Below are 17659 nucleotides of genomic sequence, written 5' to 3'. Positions count from 1 at the left end.
TAGGAAAAACGGACAGAGGAAGATTTTTATATATTTTCAACCTAACATAAACCTCAACTAATGCAAAATATGGCTCATAAATTACAAAAATGATTTGCTACACCCACCCCGTTGGTGCGCACTGCAATCAGCTTGTCTCCGATGGAGAGACGTCCGTCCACCTGCGCTGCTCCGCCGTCCATCAGCTTGGTCACATAGATGCCATTGTCGCCGGGGATGTGCTGGTTTCCAATGCCGCCGGCGATGGAGAAGCCCAGTCCCTTACCGCCCTTGACCAGGTCAATTTCGATGACCTTCGGTCCGCCGGCCGCATCCCGGGCATCGCCGGCTGCTGATCCTGCCGCCGGTGTGGTGGCCGTTCCACGTTTCCGCTTCACATGCAGCTTGACCACATTGCCGGCCTTCTTTAGGGCATCCACGGCGGAGGCATGTGGCACATCCACCACGGACACCTCGTTCACGGACACAATGATGTCGTTGATGCTCAGCCGTCCATCGGCGGCAGCTGCTCCGCCGGAAATGAGCTTGGTGATGTAGATGGAGGTGTCGGTGCCGATGTGCGGATTATCCGTACCGCCGGCAATGGAGAAGCCCAATCCGGAGTTGCCGCGCTCCAACTGAATGTCCTCGTATAACCAGCTATCATCGCCATTCACCTTGAGAGGATTGGAGATAATTAGTTTCTGGTTGATACGGAGTTCGGGGGTTAGAAAATATTCACACAAAGGTCACAACGTTGGAATAATGATGGGTGTGTTAAGTGTTTTAGTGTTTCATAATGTGAGAATGTGATGAGATGTGCTTTTATGTGTAAAATGCTTTTAATTAGTATTAGTATGTTTTCTTTGGTATATAACAATAAAATATCAATTTAAAATTATTAAAATTTAATCAATGGTTTATTGTCCATTTAGATTTGTTACTTGCAATACGAAAGTAATTTTTAGCTTAAAAGATTTGTTAATTACACAATTATAATGTGGCCATTAAAATTATTTTTCTTGTACAATTTCCTTATTGATTGTTAGAAAATATCCCATCATACGCCCTAGTTATAATTTGGAAGCTGTCATTTTGAGCAGATGCGAATATGACCTTTCTCAGCTTTTTTCTGTGATTTATGATGTCATAGTATGGATAATTCAGTTAGGCTGCGAAAACATAAAACAACATGAACAGAGACGAACACTCGACGATCACACGAAAAAATGCAAATGCAGTTAAAACGAAGACAAACAACGTTGATTTTTAGCCTGTTTTCATTCTCGATTCCACTTAAAAACTATAAGTGGTATTGCTAAAAAAAAATTGTGAAATAAAAAAAATGAATATTAATAAAAAACAAAAGACAAAATAACAACTGTTAAAGTTATTAAAACCAACTGAAAAGATTCTTAAATTTAAGGAATTTTAAAATGAAAATAAAGTTTGTCTTTAAAAAAGATTTAATTAAGAACTTTTAAAATGGTTGATCTTGTTTAAAATATTTTATTGAAATTATGAATACCACATTAATATTAAATAGAAATCGATAATGGCAACAGGATGGCGTATAATCTTTTCTAGTTTCGGGTCCATCGAATGGCTTACCTTTGCCGACGACGCCTTATGGAGCTGTAGAGGGTGATGAAAGTGAAAGAGGAAAGTTTAGAGAGGATCCGATCCGTACAGAGACTTATATGTAAGTTTTAATCCTCAAAAGCCCCCAGGCCGCACCCTCGCCGGAGATGGGAAATCGTGTCAATGACGACTCTTGAAATATCTTGAATTATCTGGGCCGTAGCCAAAACTCTCGTTGCAATTAACAGGCGACCAAAAAAATTGAAAAACAGTCGCACAAAAACCAACAGCAGTGCGCTAAAAATGGCAACAAAAACAACAGCTTGCACAACTCGAAGCGATCTTGGAGGGTTAAGGGGTGGGGTTGGACGGGTTATGGCATCGTTAAACGAGTTCAATTGATTAGCAGCCCAGTGTAAATGAATTCATCAAGCGGCGACGACAGCAACATTAACCCTAAGAAACTGTATGCAATGCAAAAGTGGGCGTTGCTCTCCCTCTTAACCCCCCAGTGCCCCCATAGTGGTGGCTCTAGTCTAGCGAAAAAATTGCCAATTAACCCTGGGAGTGGGTCAAGTCAAGTATACGCCTAAGAACTTAAGAAGGCGGGCTAAAATATTAAATATGCTCTGTGGGTTAATCGCTGGAGGATACTCGGTGGGGCGGCTACAGTGGTAAGTCGCTAAACGAAAATTCTGCGATTCAAGGATATTTTTTTGTGTTATCTTTCATGCCTTACAATTTTTTTAAGATTTTGTAAGATAAACTCTACACTACAACTACTTTAGGCCACAACAATGTATGGCAAACCTTAAAAAAATGCTTTTGAATATTTTAAAAAACCAATAAGTATGCATGAATTTCAATTGTAAACAAAAACTTAACCTTTTTTTAAGAGAGGGTCAACTTGCTTCTTAACTAAGTGTAACGATTTCATAACTCATTGGAAATAAAAGAACACAGGCAAGGCAAAGACTTGAAAAATCAACTCTTCCAATGGTGCTTTATTCTTGTAATTACAAGAACGACGTGCTACATCCATAAGATCCCATTAGCGACCCAACACTGTACATGGCACTTAGGCTAACAGGTTCGTGCCGCTTTTGCTTCCGCTGACAACTCTGGTTACACTTTTTTCCAACCCAAAAAGAATTATAAAAAGATGAAAAATTACATCATAAAGTTAACAATCGGAACTCACTTAATAGGAGCGGGCGTGTTTCGGAGGTAATGGGGTAAAAGTGGAAGGGGTGTTGGGACAAACACAAGACATTAAGCCAACTAAGCCCCAAGCAAAAACGCAAAGAAAAAAGAACAAAAAAAAATAAACCACAACAACAGCACGCTATATTAACGGGGCCAACGAGCTACAATCGGTTTTTTTCTGCTTCTGCTTTTTTTTTTGGGTGCCTCGTTTCTTTTTGTAAAGTTGCACACCCTTGAAATTAGTAGCTGGCACTAAAGCCAAATCATATCATATATAGAACGCTTATCTTATCTATGATAAACATATGCTTGGGGGCCACAAGCACGCTGGAAATGCGGGAAAACCGAACCGCAGACGATAAAATTCTTAAGCTTTTGTAAGAAAGTCAGAATTCCAATGCACATTAGAGATTGTCATAAAAAGAATCGAGATGCCATAGAGTAACACTTACAACCCCACAAATCAAACGAGTCATCAATATATACTCTATTTCAAGTACTTTTTTTGATTACACGCTTTGCATGCAAAGCGGGAAAATGAAATTTAATACGCAATGCACTAGAGTAAAATTGTAAACAATGGCTATACTCAGCAGATACAAATTATCTATATTATAAAGCAACTTTTCTAGGTTAAAACTTACGAAAAAAAATTGATGAATATACGTTATTGCATGGACTGGGAATTTAATTCATATTTACGTTTTGTTTGTATCACAAAATGGTTAATTAAAAACATAAAAAACACTAGTCAACAAAATATTAATAATTTTAATTGCAATTAAATGTTTATCCAGAAATCTTTGAAAACAAATATTTTTTATTTAACGATCATGAAGAATAGAAAAACGGAAGACCCAGTTATCCAAGATAAACAAAAATGACTCATAGGAAAATTGCGTGAGATATGGTGCAAAAATGTCGCGTTTATTTTGCTAGGCAGTATGCCATAAAAAATTAAAAAGATTACTGAGAATTGTTCCAACATAAACACCACCGAACCAACATATACATACACCATATTTAAAGCGCAAAAATAAAAAAGATGAACAGGGCCAATAAGAAATTTGAATGCGTCAAGCTGCGTTGCACTTTATTGATCAAATCAAATAGAAAAATGTTGGCATTTTGCCCAGGGGTTTACTATATGAGATCGGACGTACGAAACGGGACGTGACGATGATCGTGGTCGAAACACCTGCGAGAAACGAAACCGAAACGGAAACCCAAAGCCATTATTCCATTATTCCTACCCAGAGGGGGTTGGGAAGAACTAAAATTATGGTTCAATATGTAAACTTGTCCTTCGAACTTATTTGTTGTTCCCACTGTCGACTGGTGCGTGATTTGTTTAAAAGTTTTTATAAAAGTGGACTGGGTTGATATACTGAGTCCACAAAGTTAATCGCCTTGGGTTTTTCATTGGACATCAGTTGATAAATTAGATTTTTATTGTAACACTTATTTCTTGGTCATCAGCATTTTAAAATATATATTGCTGATATTTAAGCAATACAAATTTTAAAAGCGTTAATCTCTTTTAGAATAAATACATTTTGGATGCTTTTAAGTAACATTACTTTTCTACATAGCCAACATCCACTGTAAATTCCTTTGTTTTGTGGGTGGCAGAAGACTCGAAAATAAAACTATTTCTGGCAAAAAACAAGCGAGAGGGAAGATCAAATTGGGGACAACGACAACAAGTGCAGTGGCTACGCCTGCGCTGAATATTAAGGGCACCAACAATAGCACCAACAACAATAGGAGCAGCAGCAGAAGAAGCGAAAACAATAACAAATCCAGCAAAAGAAGAACCGTTGACCGAGCATTAGAAAGAGATGGTAAGAGTCTTTCTAATATTTTTTTCGCTGCGAACGCAAAGACGCTAAAACGATGACAACGCACCCAATTGTGTATGTGTGAATGTGTGCACAGTGGCGGGCAAAATGGCAGAAACAAAAAAAATCCATGAAAAAGTAACAAACATTCTTATTGACTGAACAATAACTAAAATAGAACATGCATTAGTTAAATTCATATTGACTGAAATGAGAAATCACCTCACCATATACTATTTAATTTAAATTGAATTGAAAATCTAAAAATTTGTTTTTTTTATATTTTTGATATTTATATTTATTTTTGTTAAATACAAAAATCATTATTACCAACTTTTAGGTGAGGTTACATACAGTTGCAACTAGAAACCGGACAATATTACTTTTTCAAGAGGTAAACAATGCTCCTAACATGCGTAAACAAATATTAATACTTAAGTAAGCTGTAAATAAACAGACTTTTTGAGAACTGGTATAAACAAATGGTTCTCTCATAAACTAAAATGCACTTCAATGCACTTTGAACAGGAAGTAATTGCAATAATGTTGCCACTATAATTTTGCCCGCAGCTGTTCGCACACTTGTATATCGCTTTTGAATCGAGGAAAATCGGCTAGCTTTCAGTCCGTCTGCGAATTTGATTTAAAAATAAACCATGGAATCATCGCGCACTATATAGAGCGTATATGCCAGATATTGTTCGCTATATAAAGCCAATGGATATGGATAATGGATAATGCTCCGATTTTTACCGAATCCAGATTGAAGAGCGACGAAACTTTCTTGATAAATCCGCCGCCGCTGCCGCCGCCGTCGCGCTTCTTTTTCCGTGTTGTCATCGCTGCAGCTTTTGTTTAATTATTTATATATCTCAATTTTATATACTTTTATGCCAGTTCAAGGGTTAACGTTTCAGCCACACAAACACCAACACACGGGCAAAAGCCGGCGCTGCTGCTTCTTTACTTTAGCTTCTATTTGCTGCCTGTGGTTATCCAACTTTTGCACTAGATAAACAAAAATGCACACATTTTGAACGGTTAGGGGTTTGCTTTTTATATATTATATTTAAATCGCACGCACGGGCGTGTTTGTGTTTTAGCGATCGGGAAACTAAACTAAAAAAGAGGCCGCTGCCGCAACAACAAACACAAAAAATAACACAATGCGAGAGAGGGAGAGGGCGATTTTTTTTTTCGGTATACCGACGAAAATTCTCTCTCTCTCTCCTTGTTTTGTTGGCATTTTTCCCCCTCCGTTCCGATCGATAGGCGGCCTATCGTTATCGCCACACTCCAGTTATATGCATAACCGCCGACGGAAATAACTGTACACTGACTCACGCAAATAAAACTGATTGTGTTTTGTTTCGCAATTCACATTTCCAGATTCACAAATAACAAACAAAAAAGAACGAGGGAAGCGACGGAAAACCGAACGCGACGAAAACAACACACCCAACTAATCTAATAGCGCTGCAAAAAAAAAACGATTGCTACGCCTATCGGCAGTGTGACCGTAGACTGATCTTCGTTCCATGCCGAAAAATACTAGATTGGGAACCGTGCCCCTTTGTATTAAACATTTTTTTTATAATTTAGTTAAAAAAATAAAAGTTTTTTCTGGTGTTGCTAGATTTTCCATATATAAACCCAGTTATTTGTGATCACTAAAATATCCTGATAGTGAAATACAAGTTAACTTGGTTTCGGTTCAAAATATGTATAAAGGTAACGGTTCAAGTCAGCGCTACCTCTGCTCATTCTGATTCTAATTGGAATATTACTTTTACAGAAGTTCGATTTCGATATCTGAAAGCATATGATTTTATTCACTTAAAACCTGCGTTCAAATCCAGTTCGTGATTTTGGGTCGACTTATTTTTTTTTTTGCCCCCTTTCTAAGCTTTTGAATTTTTTTTACAGAAATCTGACATGAAAGCTGCATACCTTAAAATGTTTTTTATTCAATTCCCTAAAAATCTGAGTTCAAACCTCGGTTTCTGATTATAGGTCTATTTTTTTTTTATTTTTCGCAAAAAGCTTGTGTTATGTTATTTTTTAAATCTGCGTGCGAGTCTTAGTATGTAATTTTGGGTATATGTATTTCAAAATATTCATTGTATTCAATATTTTCGCAAATGGTTCTCAGGCCATGTAAGCACATTTATAATATTTCCCATTTATAACAGATTGGCATATTGAGACGAGGAAATAGTTTCTAGATACGTTTTCTGAGTGGCAAAAGCAAAACTTAAAATAAAAATCAATACAAACCATAGGTCATCAAAGCAATAAAAACAAACAAACAAGTCAAATAAGAAGCGCAAAATGTATATATATTTTTAAGGTTTCACATGGTGTGTTTCTTAAATTAAAATAAAATTTTATTTGGCAAATAAAACATTAACATAACCAAATCATGCATGAAACTTAGACTAAAATTATAAATAATTTTGATCAAAATGGCTTTATTACAATTTTTTCATCGCTCTTAAACACAAATCAAATTTTATTTGAAAAATAGCATAAACATAACGGAATCATGCACTAAAAACTTAGTATAAACATCGTAAGCTTTAATATAAAGAAAATGTGCTTCGCCTTTTGGCACGTTTCTCGCTTTTATTTGTGTTTTCTTTCTGGTCAGGTTAGCTACAACGAGCAACAACAACGTACCGGAAACGGAAATGGGCGACGCTTGGCCCACAAAAACGAGGAGGCCGAGCGCCGTAAGCGTCTTAAGTAAGTAACGATTCGTTAAAAAGGCAGCAAAATGGGGAAAAAAGGCGGATAAATAGAGGGGGGCGGTACGGCATAAAACAGGCGTGCTCCCAATTGCACGGCTTTTCCATTGGCGATTTAAAATTGTGGGCGGTTAAGTCTTCCGTACTAAATAAATAATTGTGGTAAAAATGCGATTACGGTTCTGCAACTCAGGCAATCGAACAAAAAACTACAATATAATTGTTGTCTGAATTTTGAAAGAATTTAATCGACTTTTCAAATCGATTCTATACAAGTGTATAATAGAGCTATGGAAATGTATTTTTTGTTATGATTAAGTTGATATACATTTTTAGAAGAAATAAATAAACAAATTTAAAATTTACTTAAATTTAAAAAGGTACAACAATGAATAAATTCAAATGTTTCAATTCAAAAATAAATGTTTAATTGCTTTTAATTTATAAATAATAAAAAAATCAATTTAAAAACTGAACAAAATGTAGATTTTAAGGATTTCTAGGCTTGATTTGTAAAATTAATTAATTAGTTATCGCTACTGGCTTGTTAATTTGTTCATGAAACCGCCAAAACGAAGTGCAAATGGAAGCAGCCTTGAAACTACGAACTAATGAATTCTTCGAGCAGGGGGCTAATTACACAGCCAGCTGTTTCCACTTCCGCAGCATGTTCTTGAGCTGCTTGTTCTGCCCTCGAGGACTTTTCCCCGCCGGAAAATGGGTGGGAAATCTAGGTTGACTCGAAAGCACGCTTTAGCATTTTGGCGTGATTGCCGTTGTTAAGGCGAAGTTGGTAATGGTGTTGGTGTTGGTGTTGATGTTGGCTTTGATGTTGATGTTGATGGAGGCTTACGAGGACTCGCTTGCGTTGGTGTAGGTGTTGGTGTATCTGTGTGTGTGACTGTATCTGTATCTGTGATTTCTGCTATGGGTTTTCAGCTAAGGCCGTTGGCACAAATGATTAAATTGCAGCAACTTACAGTTTGCGACCCGCTCCTGGACTTGGATCCCTGCTGCAACTGCTGCTGCTGCTGCTGTTGCGGCTGCTGCGGATTCTGCTGCAGCTGCTGCGGGGAGCGGGAACTGCGCTGTTGCTGCTGCTGCTGCTCGATCGATGGCTCCTTCGCATTTTCCGTATCCGACTCAATGCGCATGCGCTGATTCTGCGAAAGAAAATAAAACGAAAAGCGATCAGGATCAAGATCATACAGTACATACAGTTTGTAAGCCATTAAAGGCATAGATTATAATTAATTGATAAATATTGAAAAACACAAAGTTCCCACTGGGACCCATATAAATAAAGGAATTCCTAAGGATTCTATTTGATTCCCATTATTAAGACAACCCCCTACATTTACATATAACAAATAGGACACTTTTATAAAATCCAATTTCATTGCGATAGATTATTCATAAAATTTTGGTATTCCCAAGTACCCATTGTTGATAGTTTCAGCACTTACATTGGCACAACAGCAGGCATACCGCGAACCACCCCCCGATTCCTTGACCCTTTCCTTTTCCTTATCCTTTTTCTGGCGATCCCTGGATTGGTGTTGCTCCTGTTGATGTTGCTGCTGCTGTTGTTGTTGTTGTTGTGGTGGCGGAGCGGTCAGTTGGCGTCGACGGCGACGCATTCGCACCGGCGACCGCGCACCAACATAATTGGAAAAGCGACGCCGCGAGTGCCGCACTATCGACACCCAGTCTATCATTTCTCACAGTGCAAGGCGGCCTCTGTCTGCCCCGCGATTTTTACGAATTTGTATTGTTTAAATAAAATAAAGCTCTAGTTCTGTTTAGATCGGTGGGCTAGTATGTTCCCTGGCTTGGTTTGTGGTTAGTTTTTCACTTTGTGCGTTTCATTTTTACTTTGAAATATTTTAAATAATTAAAAAATATATTTTTTTTACACCGAAATGGCTACACGATTTAGGTATTTAAGGCCTTTCTTTATAATTGAGGCCCTGTTTTTCGATTAATGTATTATATGTGTTATACTATTAATATAACAAGATATCATACACCTTTTTTATGCCTTGCCTTCAATTAGAATTTTATGACCGAACAAAAAAAAAACAATTTAATCAAGAGGACATTTTCTCTTTGAAGAGTTGCGATAGCAACAAGTTGGGTGCAAACAGCCGGAAAAACGGAAAAGCTGAAACGAATGGGATTGAAATCGGCACCCTCGCTGTCTTTGTTTGTTTTTCACCGGTTACACACACAAAACAAGATGAAAATCTGTTTGCCATTTCAACACACAAAAAAAAGGAACATACACACATTTACAGTGGATGTTTTTTATACCCCAATATTTTGGTTGCCATTTAAGCAATAATACCTAAAATTAATTAACCGGAATAAACCGAATCCGGCTGGTAATCGTTTCAAAAAATACTATACTTGTATATCTCTAAAAATTTCAATGAAACATTAATCATTCCTTTATTTTCTTTGGAGCCTGTATATTTTTTTGATTGCATTGAGAGAAAAATTAATTTGTGATCATTTTGCCAGAATCAATATTAACGTTTTCAAATTGGTTAGCTATGATTTGGTTTTAATCGAGCTTGGAATTTATTTAAATTATTTTGTTTGTTCGAGGACAACATTTAAAAAAAATTAACAATAATGTTTCTTTTTCAGAATTTCTTATTTAAATTTTATTTTTATTAAGTGTTATATTTTTTGGTACGCTAATTTTGCCTTCGAGATGTAATTAAGTAGCTTTATGATGATTATAAAAATTCGACTTTGAAGTATGCATTGTTTTCTTGCAGAGAGTTCGTTTAGCGTCCGAATTTTATAAAGTGGGTGCCAAGGTCCAAATTTCGAATGCCAAATACTTTTTGTTTACAGCCGGAGTGGAAGAACATGTGTTCTCATCGGCGGATGTTCTAAATTCGAAAAATTTTCGTTGCTGTAGACGAAATTAGCAGCGGAAAATCAAAATCCAAACGCTATTTGGCATGAAAGAATCGAAAGAAAAACCAAACAGTGCGAGCTGCCAAAATAAATAGATTGATATATTGCTCGTCTCGTTTATGTTGCTTTTCTTGTTGCTTTAACGATGTTTTCCAATGCCAGACGGCCATGAATGAAAACACAACAAAAGGCAGAGAAAAAAAAAACGAGAGAAATAGGAAAAGGAAACAACTAAGTAAGTGTTGTAGACAAACATTTAAAGTTTAGAAATCAGTGAATTTAAAAAATAAAATTATATTTTAAATCACTGGTGCTTATTTCACTTTTATTTTAAATGTTAAAAACATTTTGGAATACATATTTTTAGAGGATTTTGTTTTATTTGTTTTTTAAAAAAAATTATTTTTCTATGTGAAAATTTTTGAATTGTATTTTGGTTTAAATGCTAAATTTATGCATTCATTAATTTTTGGCCATTAAACTTAATATCTCTCCTCACATAAATTATAACTAGTTAAATATTCAGCGAAAAATTAATTCATTGAGTTTTATTAAAATTATAATTAGAGAACTAAATAGTTCCATTCAACACAAACGTTTTCCTTAGCACATTCTTAGTAGTTTCTTACGGAATTTGCCACTATAATCAAACGTGTCAACCATATGCTGTGAGTTATCACGATTTCTAACAATTAATTAAAGTAATGGCTCAATTAACTGCTGTGCAGGTTTAATCACTTTTAATTTGTGCCACCTGGTGTTGGTTTTAATTGGGAGGCGATGACTGTGCGGCACGTGGGGCGTATACGTAATATTTGGAAGTCTGCCTGTTGTTCATCCGCCCCGTAGTTCACCTGCCACCTTGTAATGCCTCAAACTTAGTCTTGTCTTGTTTTATCTTATTCTTGCTTGTTGGTTGTTCTTTCGTTTCGTTTTTTCTTTGTTTTCTTATTTGATGTGTACATTCTGTCTTACAATTATGTAAAATGTTTGTTTTTTTGGCGCCAAAGGAGATGAGTGATGGACACGCATGTGTCAAAGTCACAAAAAAAAATAAAAAAAAAAGTGGAAGCCGGCCAACCACTGATAACAACACTAAATAAAGAAATAGAGAGGAAGGACACGCTATGGCTCACACAGAGAAAAAAAAAACAAAACAATATGACAATGTTTATTTTCAAGTAATATTTTTCTTTCATTAAAAGTAACATCGTGGGTTAATAATTACAATTTAATTTAATTGCACGATCCACAAGTTCTCTTAGCTCAAAGTTATTATTATTAATAATTGATTCATCGAGCAAACTAACCACTTTTACAAAAAATTAACCTAAATAATAACTAAAATGATTGACAGGTGAAATACAGTAAAATCGACTTTCTTAAACTCGAAACAAAACATATTTATATTTTGGCTAAAAAATTGTGAATTGTGGAACCACAAGTGTTTGTGCTTTATTTATTTGTTGTTGTGTGCCTGCATGTTTAACGAGGGTTAAACAGCGTCGGGGGGGGTTAAAGGGTATTCCCCGCATCCACGCACACCACTAACACCCTACAAAAACACACATATTGAAAGGCAGACAGCCACGCGCCGCTATGCAAAATTGTTGTGCGACTCGACGCGTCAACGGCACGACTGTTACTACCGCCTTTGCCGTTTCGTGTGCCGCTGCCGTTTTTCCTTTGCCGCCCGCTTTCAGCGCCCACCCCGAAATTACCACCCACCTCCCCCCCATGAGAATTACCACCCACCACCCCCAAAGGGGCATACTACACCACACCACACCAGACCAGACCAGACCAGACCCACGGGTCCGGGGGTCCATGTCCGTTCGCCAAAAACCGAGAGCGTTCGTGTTTTACCGCCTCTGCCTCTGTCGCCGCCCCCGCACCGCCTCTGTCGGCGTCGCTGCCTCGGCCCGGCCAAACAAAAAACAACAAAAAAACAAAAAAAAACTTGGAAAAATATATAGAGCGCCAAAGAAATAAGTAATGGGAACCTTGGGCAATCGTTCATTGGTTAGCACTGATAACAAACATTTGTCGGCACGCCGGCAGCATCCTTCAAACCTAGAGACAGATTCTTGGGTGCGATACAGTGATACCTCGCTTTAAAAACTAATTTAAATGTAATTTGCATTCATTTTTTTTCTTTTTTGGTAAAGTACTTATACAATTTAACATTTTAGGTCAGTAACATACAAATTTTCTTCAAAAACGCATTTTTTTTGCCTTAAATTTCTCTTCTAAACGAATTTTGACTTTTATTTGTAAGAAGTTTAAGCTTAAAGAATTTTACAAAGGGCAGAAAATAATAAGAAAGTATGAATGAAATTGGTCCTTAAGACTTTTTGTAAAGTTTATTATTGAAAATGATATTTGTGGTAAATTTTAATTACTAAATTTAAATTACTATTTCCTTTTAGTTTTTGAGAAAGAGGATGTACAACATTCCGAGCATTTTTACCTCAGGTTTAGAAATTTTTATAAGTGATTTTAAATCTCTTAGCGACAGAGGAAAATACAAATTTAACTACAAATAAATATATAAGTAAAGCAAACGCGAAACCAGGGGTTTACCAACGTCAGAGCCCACTGTACCCGTCAACAGTTTACCGTTCGTATACCGCCTACCGCCTACCGCCTAACGCCTATCGCTTATCGTTTGCCGATTTCTGACTTACCGTTTCGCTATTTCGCCGTTCCGATGAACGTTGTACGGTTCCACGATTTCACGATTTCTGAATTTCACGACTCGACGACTTGACGACCCTCCGATTTTTAGTACGCATGTCCCAGGCGACAAACAACAAAGAGAAACAGCAAAAAAGCGGGCGCGAAAGGACAACAAACAAAGTAAATTGCCAAACGGCAGCGGGTCCAAGCGAGAAGGCAGCTGTCGGAGAGAGCGGGACGGCAGGAGAAAGCGAAAGGTTGGAAATCTGAGCCTTTGTGTCTGCTCCTGTTTTTTTTTTTTTTTAATGTGTAGGTATAGTACAGCGACATCAATCACCTCGAACCGCAACGGAAAAGAATCGACATCATGTTACCCTTTAAGCTTCATTCCATCTTGATTATAGATTTAATTTATTAAAGAAACAATTTTTTTATTTTTTTTAGTACTATTTTTGATTTTTTTCTGAATAACTTTAAAAGTTATATTTTTTTTTAGTTTTAAAAACCAGGCAAAGGCAACCTTTATCATCAGTTTTCTTTGCAGCTTATATATCTTAATAATTTCAAGATCTTTTTTAAAAAAACAAAACAATTGTTTTCGGAAAATTGTTTCAGAATATGTTTAAAATTCATATCAGTCATAATTGAATATCAAATGGATATATAATATAATTATAATATAAGTAAAATTATCAATGTTCTTAACTTTTAGTTCTAATCTTTACAACAGACATCTTTGTAGCCAAGGGAATTGTTGTTTTACAAATGTACATATCTGTTAATATCTGTGTAATGGGTATCCAAATGCCCCGATTGCCGGCTTGGCATGGGTGCACCGGTTGTCATAGCCACTTAAGCCGCAGCAATTTTTAAGGGACATCTGGCCGTAAGGACATTCAACCGCCTCTCTCACGGATTGAGGACCCACTCCCACCCATTTCCATCCACTCGCCACGTGCTTGGGTCCTGGGACATGTTCAAGAGATTTCAATTAGCTGTGGGCCATCTAATGGTTGTGCTCTCGATCTTATGCATCCACTGCAGGAGGCTGCTTAGGAGTGCTCCACTTTTATGGGGCGGATATTAACCCATTTATACGCTTAATTAAGATTTGCTGAACAGCAAAAATTTAATAACCCATAGTTATAGAAGTACTTTCGGAAACAAAAATTAAAAAACTTTTCCTATCTAACAGTTAGGTAACAATTTCCTTATTATCAAATAGTTAACTATCAATTAGTAAACTATTGTAAATTAACTTTGTGAAACCTATATGGCAATTGTTTCGAAAATACTTCTCAAAGGAAATGGTTTTAAAATTACTATTTTTGCCAATTATTATTTAGTTTTTAATAGAAAATAATATGGAAACTTTTTTAAGCAACTAACTGCCAATTAGTAAATCATTATTAGCTTTGAAAAACGAAACAACTTTGTAAAATGTATCTGGCAATAGTTTAAGAATTACTTATTTGTTTGTCGTTTAAAATTTAGTTCAAGTCAAAGAAATATTAAAATAATGAAGCAAAAGGTTACATTATTTCAAAAATGATTTAACTTCGTACTTTAAAACTATGCTTTCCAAAATAATAATTGTTTGGAATATTAAACTTAAGGATAGATATTTCAATAAAATGTTAAACCAAACTTTACCATTGTCACACAAGTAAAATGTCTTAAATACTTTTTATAAAATCGAGAAAACCTTACCTTACCGCCCAAATTTAGCTATAAAATAATGTTAAGAATTATTTTATTATTTACTAATCTCCCATAACCCAAAGATTGGTAAGAGACCTCGTTGAAAAACTTTTTTCAGATTTGGTGGGGATGTCAAATGGGTATAGAATATATGATAATGGTCTCAATGGGATGTATGCAGTGTGTATCTTACCAATATCTCTTCCAATTCACTCTTAAAAGTTCTGCTGAGGGCCTCGGCCTGCGCTTGGGCACTGACATTATTCGCGATCTGATTCTGATTGAGGGCTGATTGGTTGGTTTGATTGGATGAGGCGTCGTTGTTAAACTCATAGGCGCAATTACGATTTAAATTTGAAGTTTTGATAAACTGTGCAAGTTTCGGGTATAGTAAGTAGTAGTAGTAGTAGTAGTAGTAGTAGAAGTAGGCGTGATGTGGAAGAAGAGAAGAACAGAGAACAGTATAGAGTAGAGCAGATCGAGTTTTTTTTTTTTTTTATATGTATATGTATATTTTTATTATTCGATTAGCACACTGCTACCCAAGTGGCAGCTTAATCTAATCAGTCTATTAATTAATTCAAATACAATTGTCTATAGTGTTTTTCTTAAGACTAGTAATTTAAGGTTACATTTTAGGTAGAAATATTGTTAATTTTGTTTTTCGAGTTAATACATATTATGTCAGAACCCGGTCAGGTAGGTCTTGAGGGTGGTGCCGCTTCAGTCTTCTTCTAACGGTTGTCTGAGGGTCAGCGTAATTAATGGCCGCAGTTCCAAGTTTCCTGGCTAGGCTGTTAGGATGCGCATTGAGTCGTTCCATGTACTTCTTTGAAATAGACTGCAGCTTGTCGCCGATTTTGGGCACCTTGAGGTCGCGTTCTATGTCGCTGGTTCGCATATACCAAGGAGCCCCAGAGATCCTCCTCAAAGTTTTAGACTGTAAAATTCGGATCTTGTTAAGATTAGATTTCGCCGCAATGCCATAAACTTGAAGACCGTAGAAGAGACTGGGCGCTAGTATGGCCTTGTAAATCATGACCTTGCAGCCCAGGGATAACCTGTTGCGTGGGGCAAGTAGCCATGACATACGAGCAACCTTGCTCCTGAAGGAGTGCTGTACAGCCGTGATATGCCTCTTGAAGGTAAGTTTCTTGTCTAGGGTGACACCTAGGTATTTATACGCCTGATGGTGCCTGATTGGACTTCCATTCAGACTGACACCTGGACAAGTTTCTCGGCGGTTTGTGAACGTCACATTGGCGCATTTGTCAGCGTTGATTCGCACATTCCAGTTCTCAGCCCATAGTTGAAATGCATCCAGGTATTCTTGCAGTGCAAATGTGGCTGCTAAGATACTTTTACTTTTTGTGAGTACAGCAGTATCATCAGCGTAGGTAGCTATTAGCACATCCTTTTCTTCAACTTCCGTGATTGGTGTGTGAGTCGGCATGTCCGAAGCGAAAATGGAATACAGGGTCGGGCCAAGTACGCTACCTTGTGGGACTCCAGCAGAAATACGTTTGACGGTCGATTTGTACCCATCGTCAGAGACGTGGAATGTGCGTTCTTCAAGGAAACTTTTTACAAGCTGGAACAGCTGAGGCGTGAACAGACTCTTCGCTTTGTACAGAAGCCCAGGGTGCCAGACCCTGTCAAAAGCCTGTTGAATATCAAGGAAGGCAGCCACAGCGTATTCTTTATTTTCCATGGCTTCTAGCGTAAAGTTGACTACTCTATGCAGTTGCTCAGGAGTGCCGTGCTGTAGGCGGAAACCGAACTGGAATTTCGGGATCGCTCTGGTGACATTTTCGAAAGTTAGTAGCCTGTTTAGGATAAGCCTTTCCATAATTTTCCCCAGTGAAGGAAGTAGACTGATGGGCCTGTACGAGTCCACATTTGTCGGCAGTTTCCAGGTTTGAGTATCATTATTATACTCGCCGATTTCCAGACTTTCGGAAAATATCCAATATTTAATATACTGTTGTATATCAGCACAAGGAACTGCAAGGCTTTATCTGGTAGAAGTCGAATGGTTCTGTTGTCAAGAAGGTCTTCCCCAGGAGTTTTCTTTGGCGACATTTTAGATACTAGGACCTTTACTTCTGACAACGTTACAGGGCTAACAGGCAGGCTCAATTGAAATGGAGATTCCAAGTACTCTTCAACTTGTTGACATTGCCTTTCCGGTGCATAATCGTAAGGCCGAAAACGCTGCTCAAGGTTTTTAGCGAACACTTCAGCTTTCTCCTGGCTAGTGCGACACCAGCCACCTGTGGTATTTCTAATAGCTGATTTGGGGTGGGCTGAGCTTTGTACCTTTTCGTGATTCGCCACAATGAATAATTTGTACTGGCGTCTGTCCCCAAGTTTTCAAGAAAGTTGTCTATTTGGTCCTGCTTTCTTCTGGCAAGGGCCTTATGTAGACAGTTGGCCAGCCTACTGTGTATCTGTTGGATACGATAATCTCCTGTTCTTGCGTATTCCCTTCTTACTCTACGTTTCAGACTAAGCAAGGCCGCAATTCTGGGTGGTAACTGGAGTGGTCTAGGAGCGTATGTGTCATGCCGGTTTCTGGGTGCAGCAAGCTCAGCAGCCTGGCTTATTTTACTCATGAAAAGGCTGATGGCACTATCAATATCCCCCTCCTCTAGCATTTGTATATTAACCTCGCTCAGCTGTTCAAGGTGGGCTTTGAAGACGTTTATGTTGGCACCGTGGGCAAGTAATCGTGATCGTTGTGGTTTTCTCAACGGCGTGGTATGCAGTTCAGCCAAAACCGGGACGTGGTCCGACGACAGTTCGTGAAGTGTTCGCACATTTAGCCTGCCCATTGTGAACCCATTAGTAACAAAGAAGTCTAGTGCTGACGGTGCTATTAGGGGATTGTAGGAGTAGAAAGTGGGTTCGCCCGTAGCCAGAACTTGGTATTGCCCATTCACAATGACTTCTTGCATCAGATTGCCTCTAGGGCAGCCTCTTGAATTACCCCAC

The 17659-nt window shown here is 37.6% G+C and overlaps 1 protein-coding gene across 42 annotated transcripts in view; it reads right to left on the bottom strand.

Annotated features, from left to right (window-relative positions):
• LOC128261161 (disks large 1 tumor suppressor protein) overlaps positions 1 to 17659 on the bottom strand; it is a 49714-nt gene that overhangs the window by 14824 nt on the left and 17231 nt on the right. For 19 of the 42 annotated variants that reach the window (XR_008268229.1, XR_008268231.1, XR_008268230.1 and 16 more), the window contains 4 exons: positions 14859 to 15035; positions 8335 to 8517; positions 1591 to 1614; positions 108 to 656 (listed from right to left, as the gene is read on the bottom strand). Coding sequence is in view for 39 of the 42 variants with exons in the window: in XM_052994675.1 (XP_052850635.1) it covers positions 108 to 656; positions 1591 to 1614; positions 8335 to 8517; positions 14859 to 15035 (933 nt within the window). In the remaining 3 variants the exon portion in view is untranslated. Of the gene's footprint in view, positions 1 to 107; positions 657 to 1590; positions 1615 to 5360; positions 5616 to 5947; positions 6124 to 6920; positions 8277 to 8334; positions 8518 to 8820; positions 9229 to 11854; positions 11900 to 14858; positions 15036 to 17659 lie in introns of those variants that run through there. The other 23 variants (XM_052994688.1, XM_052994692.1, XM_052994694.1 and 20 more) reach the window with 15 other exon arrangements.

This window comes from Drosophila gunungcola (assembly GCF_025200985.1).
Source record: "Drosophila gunungcola strain Sukarami chromosome X unlocalized genomic scaffold, Dgunungcola_SK_2 000056F, whole genome shotgun sequence".
Taxonomy (NCBI): domain Eukaryota; kingdom Metazoa; phylum Arthropoda; class Insecta; order Diptera; family Drosophilidae; genus Drosophila; species Drosophila gunungcola.
The sequence above is the reverse complement of the archived record's forward strand: the minus strand, read 5'-3'. Positions and strand labels throughout refer to the sequence as shown.